Source organism: Trifolium pratense, linkage group LG5, assembly GCF_020283565.1.
Source record: "Trifolium pratense cultivar HEN17-A07 linkage group LG5, ARS_RC_1.1, whole genome shotgun sequence".
NCBI classification, from domain to species: Eukaryota; Viridiplantae; Streptophyta; class Magnoliopsida; order Fabales; family Fabaceae; genus Trifolium; species Trifolium pratense.
This window is the reverse complement of record NC_060063.1, coordinates 25,698,936-25,713,536: the sequence shown is the minus strand read 5'-3', so window position 1 is coordinate 25,713,536 and position 14,601 is coordinate 25,698,936. Positions and strand designations below refer to the sequence as shown.

The 14,601-nt window shown below is 29.5% G+C and overlaps 2 protein-coding genes across 3 annotated transcripts; both read right to left on the bottom strand.

Annotated features, from left to right (window-relative positions):
* Positions 1 to 238: 238 nt before the first annotated feature.
* On the bottom strand, positions 239 to 4,523 carry LOC123884479 (calmodulin-binding receptor-like cytoplasmic kinase 2). 2 transcript variants are annotated; one of them, XM_045933570.1, is made up of 6 exons: positions 3,979 to 4,523; positions 2,715 to 2,959; positions 2,267 to 2,435; positions 2,080 to 2,169; positions 1,653 to 1,954; positions 239 to 928 (listed from the first exon to the last, which is right to left on the bottom strand). In XM_045933570.1, the coding sequence occupies exons 1-6, from the start codon at positions 4,238 to 4,240 to the stop codon at positions 668 to 670; spliced, it is 1,329 nt and encodes a 442-aa protein (XP_045789526.1). In that variant the 5' UTR covers positions 4,241 to 4,523; the 3' UTR covers positions 239 to 667. The 2 variants fall into 2 exon arrangements, with proteins under 2 accessions (XP_045789526.1, XP_045789527.1); XM_045933571.1 differs by having other exon boundaries at positions 3,985 to 4,447.
* Positions 4,524 to 5,551: 1,028 nt separating this feature from the next.
* On the bottom strand, positions 5,552 to 7,748 carry LOC123884793 (pentatricopeptide repeat-containing protein At2g46050, mitochondrial). The gene has a single exon (XM_045934010.1). It carries the CDS (start codon positions 7,614 to 7,616, stop codon positions 5,652 to 5,654), a length of 1,965 nt encoding a protein of 654 aa, XP_045789966.1. The 5' UTR covers positions 7,617 to 7,748; the 3' UTR covers positions 5,552 to 5,651.
* Positions 7,749 to 14,601: the final 6,853 nt, after the last annotated feature.

Here is a 14,601-nt window from a genome sequence, read left to right as displayed (position 1 = left end):
GAAACATAGTTTTATTTCCCAATATGATAAACTTAAATAGCTAATTTTACCTAAACTATTTTATTTATATATATATATATATATATATATATATATATATATATATAACTGTTTATGACGTGTTTAATAAAAACGATGTCAAGAATACAAAATTACAACAAAAAAATTCAAATAAAATATTTATTACATGGAATATACAAAAAATTCAATAAATATTTGCATCCTGCTCAATAAAAAATGTACAATTTGTTTTCTTATTATCAGCCAATTAACCGCAAATGAATCATCATAACCAAGGTGACAATACAGCAATCAAAATTCCAATCAATATAATACAAGTTTTCCTTTTCTGTGAAGTGCATCACAAGAAAGAAAAATAACATTATGGAAGTATTCTCCCTCCCAATTCATATATACAAGCCAAAACTCTTATGAACAATTTCCACAAAATATGAATTCTACCTATACCTATCAGCATATGCCACCCCAGTTGCCAAAGTTACTTGATAATTTTATTGAAAAATTGTTTATTCCTGTGGCCATGTTTTGTCCCAACTTATATTTTGATGCTTGATCTTTTTTTTTTCTTTTTTCTTTTTGGCTTATTTTTCCCTTACACATTCCTCTTTGATGCAAATTTTGTTGCATGAGATGAACTCTATGCTTGTTACTCTCTCAATGAGGCGCTCCTTTGGGAAGTAGTCGAATATGATCGAAAGTTTGAAGCTGATATCTCCCTGTGATCCTTGCGAATGGCCCAAAGGATCTCGGCACATCTCTTCATGTTAGGCCTGCTTTGTCTATGAGGAGCCAAGCATTGTAAAGCTAGTTCAAGTGTCTTTTCTAAGGCCAAATTATTTGCAGAAGTTTGATCCAGTCTTGGGTCCAAGACTGAGATCGCGTTTCCCTCTATAAACCTCTTCATAGCCTGCACTTGTAGCAAATGAGTCACATTCAAGAATCGATCATTCTTAATGAAAGTTTTGAATATAATGGATTGGTAAAGTGAAATTATGAAGAGGAGATAATAAAATTTATATCATGTTATGAAAAAACGATTGAATAGCAAAAAAATAAATGAACACAATGGATTGGGAAGTTAAAATCATGAAGAGGGAAGTGCTAAACTTCAGAACAAAATGGAATATCATATTATGTAAAACTTCCGAATAACTGAAAAATTGAGTGAACGCAACGGATTGGGAAGGTGCGATCGCAAAGAGGAGGTGTTAAACTTCAGAGAAAAATGGAATATCGTGTTATGGAAAAGCAATTGTTATCAATTGCAAACCAGAATCTAAAGTAAATAGAGTATAACACAAACAATCGACAAGACATGTTTAATGAGGTTCAACATTGCTCCTCGTCCATGGTAGCAGAACAGCTAGGTTTTTCTTATTATTCAGAATCAGGTCACCTTGCAAATACTACAGATTAAAACATTACTGGCATACTACAACAACTGAATAGCTGAAAAAAACGAGTCAATAAGAAAACAATCCTTCCTTAACGAAAGCTTAGAACACAATGCATTGGGAAGGTACAATCAAGTAGAGGAGGAGCCAAACTTCAGAACAAAATGGAATAACATATGAAAAACAACTGAAAAGATGGAAAGAAAGAAGAATAAAATGAAGAAAAACAGTACTCACCCATTTTACTGTTATTCTCTCTTTGAGTTCAAATTTTGGTTCAATGGGGCGTCTTCCTGTGACAAGTTCAACAAGCAAAACACCGAATGAATAGACATCACTCTTTTCAGTTAGTTGATAGGTTTTCAAGTATTCAGGGTCCAAGTAGCCTGCAGTTCCCTTAACTTGAGTAGAGACATGTGTCATGCCAGAGTCACTGTCCGGTGCTTGTCTAGCAAAACCAAAGTCTGCTACCTTAGCTCGAAAGTGCTCGGTGAGGAGAATGTTGGAAGATTTTATGTCTCTATGAATGATAGGATGATCTACAAAGAAAATGCAGAAGCAACTATAAGATTATGTTCAGGATTCTATATGTCATTAGGGACAAGCAAATGTGAACTTTGCCATAACCAAAACGAGTTGCTTGATGACAAAAAGAGTTATATACCCATATAAACATGAAGATAGGTGAGAGCATGGGATACATCAATTGCAATGTCTAGACGAGCAGCAAGGTCGAGAACGTTTCCATGAAGGCCTGTGATGATCGTTTGATTAAGTCGTGGGCACAAAAAACCAAAAGGCAAGGGCAAACAACAAAGGTATAAAATAGTTGAAAGGCCAGAAAAACTCACAATCTAAATGCTCTCTGAGTGTTCCATTAGGAACATACTCCACTACAATGATTCTTTCATCCCCTTGCTCCAAATATCCATAGAACTTTACCAAGTTCAAATGTTCGACCCTTGATAGTGTTTGGACCTCGCTCTGGAACTCCGAACCTAAATTTTTCTCTTGCACACTCTGTAAAATAAAAGGTAATTAGTCACAACATTTGGATGCTCAATGAATTACATTCTCATTCTATGAAGCACTGACACAAACCAAATCGAAAGACACGTTGAGATCGGTAATAATTTGAGAAAATGATTGAATTGAATGGATTTACATGTGTAAGTGGCATGTTTCCAAGTCGGAAACATGCCTTCAATCAAAAGTGTCGGTGCTATAGAGCTCTCATGCCACATAAATGTAACACAAATGACCAAAGGAAAGGAATGTGCTAAAAACAATTTGAAAAACCTTCTTGGCTCGCTTTACTGCAACAATAGTTCCATCCAGGAGTTTGGTCTTGTAGACTGCCCCAAAACCGCCTTGACCAATCTTGAAAGACGGGGAAAAGTTTCTTGTGACTTGTATGATTTCCTCCATGGTGTACTTGACAATGCCAGGCTCTTTCCCCTGGATTGTGTTGTATAAACCGATGTTAGTACCTCGGTTTGAGCCACGCCCTCTCTGACTACCAGCTCTTGAAGCATTTGATGCATCTAAAAAAACAAATAAAACAGCTTATCATAATTCATTCCAGTTCCACACCCTTTGGTAAACATAAGAAAAATTTACCTGCTACCACACTTCAACGTTACAATGTTTCAGATGCATACATATATATACACACAGACACACATTGATGCTAATAGTTTGGAAACAAAACAAATAAAGCAGTGACCCATATGCCAAAAGCATTTTATGCTGAATCAAACAATTCATGGCCTGAGATAGTGAATCTTAGTTTAAACATTTGACCGCAAAATGCAATTATACTAACATGGATGATATTTTTCTCTTCTGTTGAAAATGCTAAATTTTTTAATAAAACTGTTTAATTTAGGATTTGTGTTATCCGAAATACAACAGACACTATATATGATATGACACTGACACAGTATATGCTTATCTCTACCTTTCTCTTATTTTTTATATTCTTCAACTTACACGGATTCTTAAAATATGACATGAATTGGATTTGAACCAATATCTCCGGGCGACCTCATAATTTAGTGAGCTAGATACAAACTTATCCGAACAGTATATAAATACCAGTGTTGAACAACAATTTTGAACATTTCTAATTCCGTGATCTAGATACATTTCTTATTTCATGATATAGATCCAAATTCTAAATTCCAATTCAAATTATCTTGACCCTGGTACGTGAATATAAATGGTGGATAACCTGAATTTCAATACACTCTTGTATCAACATTAGATTTTTTTATATTAAATTTAACTCTTTTTTACAAAAACTGACTTATAAGACTAGAATTTCCGCTCCTTAGAAACTCTACTCATGCTATATGTTTATTCCACGTGGCACTTGGTTTTTCCAATAGTATAAGAGATCCTAAAAACAAAACTTTTGGATTCACTGACCAAAATCTCCTAGATCCAAAAACTACACACATTCTCCAAAAAGAAAATAGTATTAGTAGCTAATTTTCACCCAATTGTTCACAAAAATAAAAATAAAAAATAAAAGAGGATAAGAAAAAATGAAAATAACTACCAGAACCAGAATTAGTAGATTTGAACTCCTCAGAATCAACAACGCTCTTAGAATTATTAGCATCCGGCGGCGTGAAACAAGCAGCAAACAATCCAGCAACCGACATGGCGGCGGCAATAACTGGATTCCGGCTACCGGAAGAAGACGATGAGGAAGTTGTTGAGTGATGTGAAGTGCTGAAATCAGAAGAACGGGACATATTATCCGGCGTACTTCGGTGACCGGAGTGTTGGCTCCGGTTATGAACAAAAGTTGTAGTCATGGTTTTTAGAGAGAGAAAAATTGGCGGTCAGAAGTTAGAGAGAGAAAGTGTTTGCGTCAACAGAAATTTGTAGTTACAACGACTTGACTTTTAGTTTTTGTTATATAAAAGTGGGTGGCGCTATAATGCGCCGTGAAAGTTAAGGTTTGCAAGTTGTATTGTATCTGTGCTTGCTTCAAAAAGTACGATTTAGAATATTGACTAATCATTTTCTATTGCATTTTTTGTTTTCCTTATATAGAACTATAGTATGGTATATTATATATGATATGAAGAAGACTTTTCAAACAAAAGATCTAGTTGTATTGTATTTGTAAAGAAGAAAACATACGCGTGCTTATGTGTATCACTTGAACATGAATAGTTGAATTAGTCTCTTCAATATTGGTTATAAACTATCAAAATCATCCTAATTTTATCAATATTTCAATTTGATTCTCAATTATGTAAAGATATTTTTTTAACGGTTTATACATATAAAGTACTAGTTAAGGAATGACCGATGCTAAATTATGTTTTCTATTACCATTTTATTGGTACTAAATTTCCCCTGCATTTTCACCGAACTTTTTCTATAAATTAACAAGAGTTTAAAATCGAACATCTAACCACTTATTTAAGGGGTTGAAGATCCTTATTAATAATGAAACGACTTTGTAAAACATTTCTCATATTCATCCTTATGTCAATGCTCGTTATTAGATGACGTGAATGACTTGTTCAAAAAAGATGACGTGAATGATGAAGATTTGTCGATTAAGCGTTTTGTTGATAATCATTGTCATAATAATAAAATATTGACAAAAAAAAAGAAGAAAAGAGGTAAAATAATTAAGAGTACGTAGGTAATGAAATAATAAATGTGGTTGAAAATTGAAAGAATGTTTATAAAAAGGGACAGAATTTTTTTCAAAAGAGATATATGATTGTGGTTATTAGGATACTACTTTGTATTCAAGGTGGCCTGTCAATTGCACCTATTGAGAAAGAAAAAATGAAATTCAAATGAAAAGATCAATCAGTGTACCTTTAATTAGAAGTTAATTAACTGTTGCCTTCTGATAAGATGTTGAATATCATAAATTTAAAATAAAATTACTACTCCTGTTAGTTTCAATGATTTAGATAATTATGATTGTCATGGCTTTAATTGTAGCTTAGGAAAAACAACACCAGCAAGAAACTTTAGATATATTATTACTTACATAACAAGTAATATGTATCTAAGGCTTTTGCTCAATAGCACAAGGTAGAGATTTTTTTACCAAGTTAGTTCAAACATGATAACTGATAGCTAAACCATCACTTACAGTATGCATCTTTGAAGCAAAGCATTGAATAATAATTCATGTTAGTACTTAGTACACAAGATATAGATCATGATGTTAATGTGATGTTAACATTTACAAATTTATATACCATTTTGTTCCTTCATTGACCTTAGCAGCATGTTTAATGTAACATACATTTCTAAAGCATTAGGGTGTGATTTATCATTGGATACAAATGAATGAACTTGATTACCAATCTCTATCCAACTATAACCTGGGACTTTTGTATCATGTTTTTCTTCCATCGTTTTTCGAACTCTTTCCACATCACACCAATGTTTCTGTGAAGCATAAATGTTAGACATTGCTGCATAGTTTACGCTCTTTTCTGGCTCGATGATGAAGAGTTTTTCTGCAGCTAATTTAGCCAATCCGATATTTGAATGTAGTTTACAAGATCCAATAAATGCTCCTAAGGTATCTGATTCAGCTTCGATTGGCATTGATTTCAAGATTTCAAAAGCTTCATTTATAAGACCATATCTTCCTAGCAGGTCAACAAGACAAGTGTAATGTTCTGAATCAGGAACAATATGATACACATCGGTCATTAATTTGAAGTAGTGAAGTCCCTTTGTCACTAGCCCGCGATGAGAACAAGCTGAGAGAACACCAAGAAAAGCTATTCGATCTGGTTTCATGCCACAAGATAGCATCTTCTCAAACATCTCAGTTGCTTCTTTTGCAAGACCATGGAATGCATATGCATATATCAATGAAGTCCATGTAACAAGATCAGGCTTTGAAGTTAATTCAAAGCATTTGAATGCACTAGTAATGCTACCACACTTGGAGTAAGCACTGATCAAAGAATTTGCAACGGATAAAAAACCTTGACATGATAATTTAACCGCAAAGGCATGCGCTTGCAGTGTTTCGGTAATGGCAGAAGCATAGCCACATGAACTAATTATACTGGAAATAGTCAGTTCATCGGGAAGAAACCCTTCATGAAGCATCTCTCTGAGAAGCTTCATAACCTCATTGCCATCACCGTGATTTCCACACCCGACAATTATGGTGTTCCAAGCCACAACATTTCGAACCAACATCTCATCGAATACTCTCCGTGCGTCGATTATATTTTTGTTTTTAGCATACATGTTGATCAAAGCACTAGCCACTAAAACATCTGAGTCAAATGACTGTCTCAGAACAAGACTGTGAATTTGCTTTCCAAATTCATAATATTCTAAAGCATCATCACTTATTACACTAAGCAAACTACTAAAAGTGAACTCATCCGCACTCGCAACATCCAACCGCATCAAATTGAAAATTCTAAAAGCCTCTTCTGGTAAACAATTGAAGGCATAGCATGAAATCATCACATTCCACATAACCAAATCTCTAAATGGAGCAACACAAAAAACCCTTCTTGCAATCTCAACAAAACCACATTTTGCATATAAATCAACAAGAGCACAACCAACAAAACAATCCAAATCAAATCTAACTTTCACAGTAAAACAATGCAACTGAATTCCCATCTCAATATCATGAAACTCAACACATAAACAAATCAAACCATTAAAAGTTATATAATCAGGAACTACCATTTCCAACAACATCCTTCTAAAATAAGAAAAACAAACTTCAATACGATACGATTCCTTTTCATAGGCACATGATCCAACAATACCGCGAATCATAATATTCCACGACACAACATTTCTCACAGGCAATTCCTCAAACAGTTTCTCTGCATACTCAGTTTCTTTACATTTAAGATAAACACTCAAAATCTGATTTTGTAATGAAAGCACTTGACAAAAGCCAAACTTTATCAAATGGGCATGTAACTGTTTTCCTTCAGGAAGATAGCCCTTTTTGGCTGAGATTTTGAGGGCTTTGGAACAGAACAAGTGAACTATGTTAGGGTCTTTGAAATGGGTTTGATCAGGAATTGGCATAGAAGCTCTGAGTCTGCTTATGGAGTTCCATGGATGTGGTTGGTGAGAAGAGAAACAGAAGCATTCTGTGAAGAATGAGAAAGGGAATGGAGGGAAAGAGAGCTGCTTTTTGAAATGGAGCTTACTGAGCATAAGTTGAAGGCACTAAAAAAACATAAAAAGGTTGACACCTCTAAATACACTATGACTTATCGTTAGAGGATAACGGTTCGATCCCGCAATTGCGATCGGAAGAGGGCTAGAACCACTTGATGCTAGAACTGAACCTCGAACAGATTAAACTAGTGGTAAAAGGAAGAAAAAAAAAAGTAAAATTGATAATGGGATTGTAATGTTTTTTTTCCTTAGATATTCATTCCCCGTTTTTAAATGAATGTTAGTTTAGGAAAATGATTTATTATAAAAGTATTTATATTTTTTAATGTAAAATTATTATTTTATTTCAAATTATCTTATCTCCTGAGTGCATATTACTTCCAAAACATTACATGTAAATAATGTTAATTAGGTAAAATTATCTCATCCACTAAGTGCATATCACTTCCAAAACATTACATGTAAATAATTATAATTCGGTAAGATTGTTATATATTATTAATAATACCAACACATTAAATATTTAGAGAATACTCATTTACATAATATTCATTTTCTTCCTTTCGGTGAAGGAATAAGAGTCCATATTGTGTTCTTGTCTATGGTCTGAATTTATTCATTCATAGCTTTAGTATGTCTACAATGTTGAAGATCGTCTTCAACATTGTTAGGAATACTAAGTGACGAGATCTCATTTGAAATATTCTTAAAGGATTTAGACAATTTATTGATACAGACATATTTAACAATTAAATATCTCGATCTACGGTCCTCCACCTCATAACAACGTTTCCTTAAAAGTTTGTCCTGATTATGTATGTAAGGTATATCAACATTATTATTAGATTTAGAAGTGACAGGGAGAACTTAACACAATAATATTCTTAGGAGTTCCACTACTTCGACACCTTGGAGAAGGTTAATGTTTCAACTTCCATAGGTTGAATAAGGTGAAAAGAATTTTCACATTTATCAAATTTAAAATTAGTCTCAGCATTTTTGGCTTTTATTGCTATTTTTATTTATTTTAATGATGAGTCAGTGTTCTTTGTACATGTAGCAGTGTTCCAATCAACAAATGCGACACAATTTGTTTTTAAGAGAGGTTAATGAATCATCATCATCAATCATCAATATATAATTGTAAAGCAAACTTTGTTTTGCTGATGTGGCGGCCTAACAAAGCTTCCTTTTTTTTCTTTTTTCTAAGCAATAGTTGGTGCTTATGTGGCATCTTCATTTTTAAAATAACAAAATAATATTAATAATAATATATTATTACAAGTAATACGAAGGGTTACTTTTACGACAAACCATTGAATGGAGGGACGTTACTTTACAACAAACAATGTACATTTGATAAGAATTTTTTTAAAAAAACAAACGACAAATAAATATGGCTAATGGAGGCTTATTTTTTTAAATCATGTAAATAAATGTCATTACTTTGAGAACAATGGATCAAAAAATAACCTTTAAGAATTCCAACTTATATATGTTATAGAATCTCTAGAGTCTTTAACTTTAGTTTGACATAAATTATTGTTTATGAAATTCATTATATATATATATATATATATATATATATATATATATATATATATATATATATATATATATATATATATATATATTGTGTTTACTACAAAAGGAATCACATATTGAGTTTTTGTTAATTAGTTTTGCTTGATGTGTGTGAAAATTGGCAATATATTTGTTTGAGTTTGCTTTCTCCTAGCTTTTATCGAAAAAATAAAAAGGTGTGTAATTTTATAATACTCTTTTGAATCTTTTTTTCCATTTCTCTTATTTACTATATCACATAAATAATTTGAAACAAAATTTTCTTATTTTTAATTTTTTCAGGTTTGAATCACATATTCTATCCAACAAAAAGGTTGAATCACGTATGATTATAAATTAGACTTTTGAATCGATAAAGCCTCAAATCGAATTTGCTTTCTCCTGGCTTTTATCGAAAAAATAAAAAGGTATGTAATTTTATAATACTCTTTTGAGTCTTTCTTTCCATTTCTCTTATTTACTATATCACATAGATAATTTGAAACAATGATAAATTTTCTTATTTTTATCTTTTCAGGTTTGAATCACATATTTTATCCAATGAAAAGGTTTTTTTTTTTTGAAACATCAAAATTTATTAAACCTCAATACCAAAGCATAAGACATACTAAGGGAGGGAAAGACAATACAGAAAAAAAGGCAGCGATTATAAATTATGATTATAAATTAGACTTTTGAATCACATATTTTATCCAATGAAAAGGTTGAATCACATATGATTATAAATTAGACTTTTGAATCGATAAAGCCTCAAATCGAATTTGCTTTCTCATGGCTTTTATCGAAAAAATAAAAAGGTGTGTAATTTTATAATACTCTTTTGAGTCTTTCTTTTCATTTCTCTTATTTACTATATCACATAGATAATTTGAAACAATGATAAATTTTCTTATTTTTTATCTTTTCAAGTTTGAATCACATATTTTGTTAATTAGTTTTGCTTGATGTGTGTGAAAATTGGCAATATATTTGTTTGAGTTTGCTTTCTCCTAACTTTTATCGAAAAAATAAAAAGGTGTGTAATTTTATAATACTCTTTTGAATCTTTCTTTCCATTTCTCTTATTTACTATATCACATAGATAATTTGAAAACAGTGATAAATTTTCTTATTTTTTATCTTTTCAGGTTTGAATCACATAAATCCAATAAAAAGGTTGAATCACATATGATTATAAATTAGACTTTTGAATCGATAAAGCCTCAAATCGAATTTGTGTGAAAATATCTTAATCTTAAGAATATGAACTATTGAAAAATGTTATGATATATTCAACAACTTAGTATGGAAGATCATATCCAAATAATTCATTGTTTTCTTAATTAATTAGACTCATGCTTCTTCTTTTTACATTTTTATTTTCAGGTTTTATATATGCATAACAAGTAGAAAGATGAGTAAATATTTTGGAAAGTGAATCAACACTGTTTTAGGCAGCAATGTCATGTTAAGGAAGATATGTTTGTGCAGGTTGGATCTTTAGAGGGACGAGTTGTGATGGAACTCGAAAACGCGAGCATACTTTCAAGATAAACTTACTCATACATTTTCGCCCCATGACAACGACAATTTTGTTAAGATATATTATTTCATAGTCATGTATTGTAAATTTATTTGTTCATATGTTTTCTAAATATTGATTCCAAATAAATTTAGTGCCTACATTCTTATATTTGTCACATTTATCCTTCTAAACATCTCATCCTAAGTTTTACACTTTTGCTTTCTTTCGATTTTTTTCCCCAAAAATAACACTGCTATGGAGCTTATGGCTCATTTTCCAAATTTTATATTTCTATGACAGTGCAATTTTTTTATGTTCCTTTTTTCTAAGCTTAAGTTGGTGCTTATGTGTCATATCTAATTGCATATTATGCGTACTCTCTTCCTATGTAACCCTCATATAAATTCCTCAATTCCTCAATTATTAATCAACTATTTAGCTTCCATCTAATTTTTCTCAATAAAAAACCGTTTTTCTAATTTTATTATTATTATTATTATTATTATTATTATTATTATTATTATTATTATTATTATTATTATTATTATGATATAAAGAGATAGATAAATCGATATGTAAATTTGAAGACCAAGAGATAATATCTATGCCATAGCTAAATGCCACCATTAAAGGCCACATGAAAAACATATATGCACTAATAATTCTTACCACAATGACATATGAAAAGGCAATCCTATGCTTATATGAAATGAAATTTTATTTTCTAAATATTCTTGCTATCCAACATTGATCATTCCTTGCATGGTAAATTTTTATCTTCTTCTCCTTTAATTTGTTATGGATTAGTTGGTTCTTCTTCCTTTTTTTTTTTCTTTCTATATTAACTTTTTTATTAATCAACGGTCTAATAAAGAGTTTATTTGTTTTTTAATTGACATAGAGTAATTTTAAAAAATGTTAGAAAAATGTTAGAAAATATTTTAGTTGTATTTTTAAAAAATAATATATCTATCAAAATTGTTATTACTAATAAAATTTTCTTAAAAATCATTCTAATGAAGCCCGTGCAACGCACGGGTTGAATCCTTATTTTTATTTAATATATAATAATAATAATAATTATATATATTTAAACATTGTCTCCACCAACTATTTAGCTTCCCATGTAATTTATGGAAGAAAAAAAACAGTTTTTTTTTTCTTTCTAATTTCATTGTCTAAATAGATCGATAATGTAGAGTTGAAGATCAAGAGATAATATTATGTAACTAAATGTCATCATTATTCCCACAAGAAAAACGTATGCATTAATAATTCCTACCCCAATGACTTTAAAAAACAATCCTATCATACAAATGACTTATGCTATAAATTATTCCCATGAAATGCATCAATTCTAAGGACATGTTTTTTTGCTCTTCTTCTCCTTTAATTTGCTATGGGTCAAGTAGTTCTTCTTTCTTCTCTTTTGTTCCTAGATTTATTTTTCAATTGACCAATTTATATATTATTTCTAATAAAAAGTTTATTGTTTTCTTAAATTGATGCTTCTTTTTTTTTTCTTTTTTTTTTTTTTGCAATTTTGCACTCATTTTCAGCATAACAATTAGGATCTAGAGAATTTGATATTTACATAAAAAAAATTGATATTTTTTTGTGTGTTTGCAGATTACAAATTGAATCAACATACAAGGGAAAAGGTTATTCATTGTGCTATTTTTTTAATCATTCATTATACTATCTTTTTTTCTTAATTTATCCAAAAATAATAGGTTAAATTTAATAAATATGAGCTAAGTTTTTTTATAAAATTAGACATTTGATAATGTCTACTATTTATTTATATATCACTCCAATTTTTTGATAATGTCTACTATTTGATAATGCGTTACTACTTTATAATTGTTTTTGTGTAGTTATATAGCTAAAAATTATATAAAAAAAAGTTAATTAATATTTTGAACCAATGTGATTTTATATAAATCATATATATTAAAGGGCAATCATGTTTTGTTTTAAGACAAAAATAGAAGAACAAAAACACTTTCGACTACAAATAAGAGTTATAACGTAAACTAATAATGAGCTATAATGTATAATTAATTGATATAAATAAGAATAGGCTAACTATTATATATTTATACAAATAAAGTCGGTGTTTTTAGATGCATAGATTGATCTCTCTTCTCAAACTTATCTATACCCAAATCATATGCATCTTCTTCCCCAACACATACTAAAATATAAAATAGAAAATATTTTACATTATTCTATTATGTAGATTGTCAAATATTTAAGCTCATGTTTTTAATGATATAACATTTGTTTATCTAATTTTTTACCCTTATTTCTTGATTTCTTTTAATGATAAATGTGAATATGTCTATTTATTTTAGGTGAATGGGGAGATCTATAATAGGCTATAAAGAATTCTATTTCATAAGGTGTATCTGAACCGCTTGGATCTTAAGAGAATGATAGAAACAAAAAAAAAATTGAAAATAATTTTTTTGAATGCTTTTACTCATGTGACGTCATTGTTAATTATAATTGTAATTGTAATTGTAATTGTAATTGTAATATATAATATACATGAAAAGTATTGGTGTAACTTGACTAAGAGGTTGTCAAAATAGATCTCCATACATTTATCATCTATAGTTTAAACATAGTTGATTGAGTAAAGTTTATATATGTGGGCAAACAATTTGTATTTTTTTTCCTTTGACTTGGACGAACAATTTGTGTTCTTCTTTTGAAGTCTAGCTCTAATATAAAATTTGACAAAATTTATTTCAAAGCTCTTTAAATGTCTATTTTTTGTTTTATCAAATAAGAATACTATTTACATAAAAACAGTAATTGAGTTTATAAAGGTCAAGATAAGTGTCTAACATTTTTTTTATAAAAATAATAATAATAATAATAATAATAATAATAATAATAATAATAATAATAATAATAATAATAATAATAATAATAATAATATTAATAAAGAGATTGAAATATAAATAAGATAAAGTTAGAGAGAATTGAGAGAGAAAATGCGATAAACATAAAGAGAATAATGGATATAAGTCGATGTCGTCGATCCTTAAAAATATATTAGTAGACTATAGTTTTTATGATAAGTTTTCTTCCTCATGCTTAGTGAACTTATGATGTGAACCGTAAGCTTCCAAAATAATGTCAAACCGATAAAATTAAAATGAACAAGATATTCATTTTTAATGCATTTTTTTATGTCTCCTTTCACATACATAGCGGGACTCATAATCTCATCATTTTGTTTTAGCAATATGACAAATTTATTCAAGCACAATGACAATGAAATGTTTTGGTAATATTGTAACTTTGGTATAAAATCTTTCATTTTAATAATGTTTTGACTTTAATTTGAAATATATTTAGAGGGTTAAAAATATATTTAATAACCCTATAAAATACTACTTAACACTACACATGCATGACAAAGTTGTTTTGAAAGCTCTTTGAATATTTAGTCTAATAGAAAAAGCCTCTTTGAAGTATAAAATAATTATTACTTTAAAAAAATTTACGATTAATTAACATGTCATCTCATTTTTGTAAAGGTCGAGACAAGTATCTACAATTTTTTCATATAAAATAATAATAAAGAGATTGGAGTATAATTAGGATAAAGATAGATATAATTGATAGATGTAGATAATATAATAAAATAATCCACTATTTTTTTCATAAAAACAAAAAATATATTAAAACAAAAATTACACTCATTTGAAGATATATAAATCAAATCCATAAAACAGAAGATTAATAAAACAATTTTTTAATATAATACACTAATTTCTGCACTTTTATTGTTTTTTATATACACCTAAATAACACATTGTCTATATTAAAAGTAATTTTTATCTACCTATCTATATTATAGATTCACTTGACGAGAAAAAATAATTAAAAATATTTTAAAAGTCACTTTTGTAATCA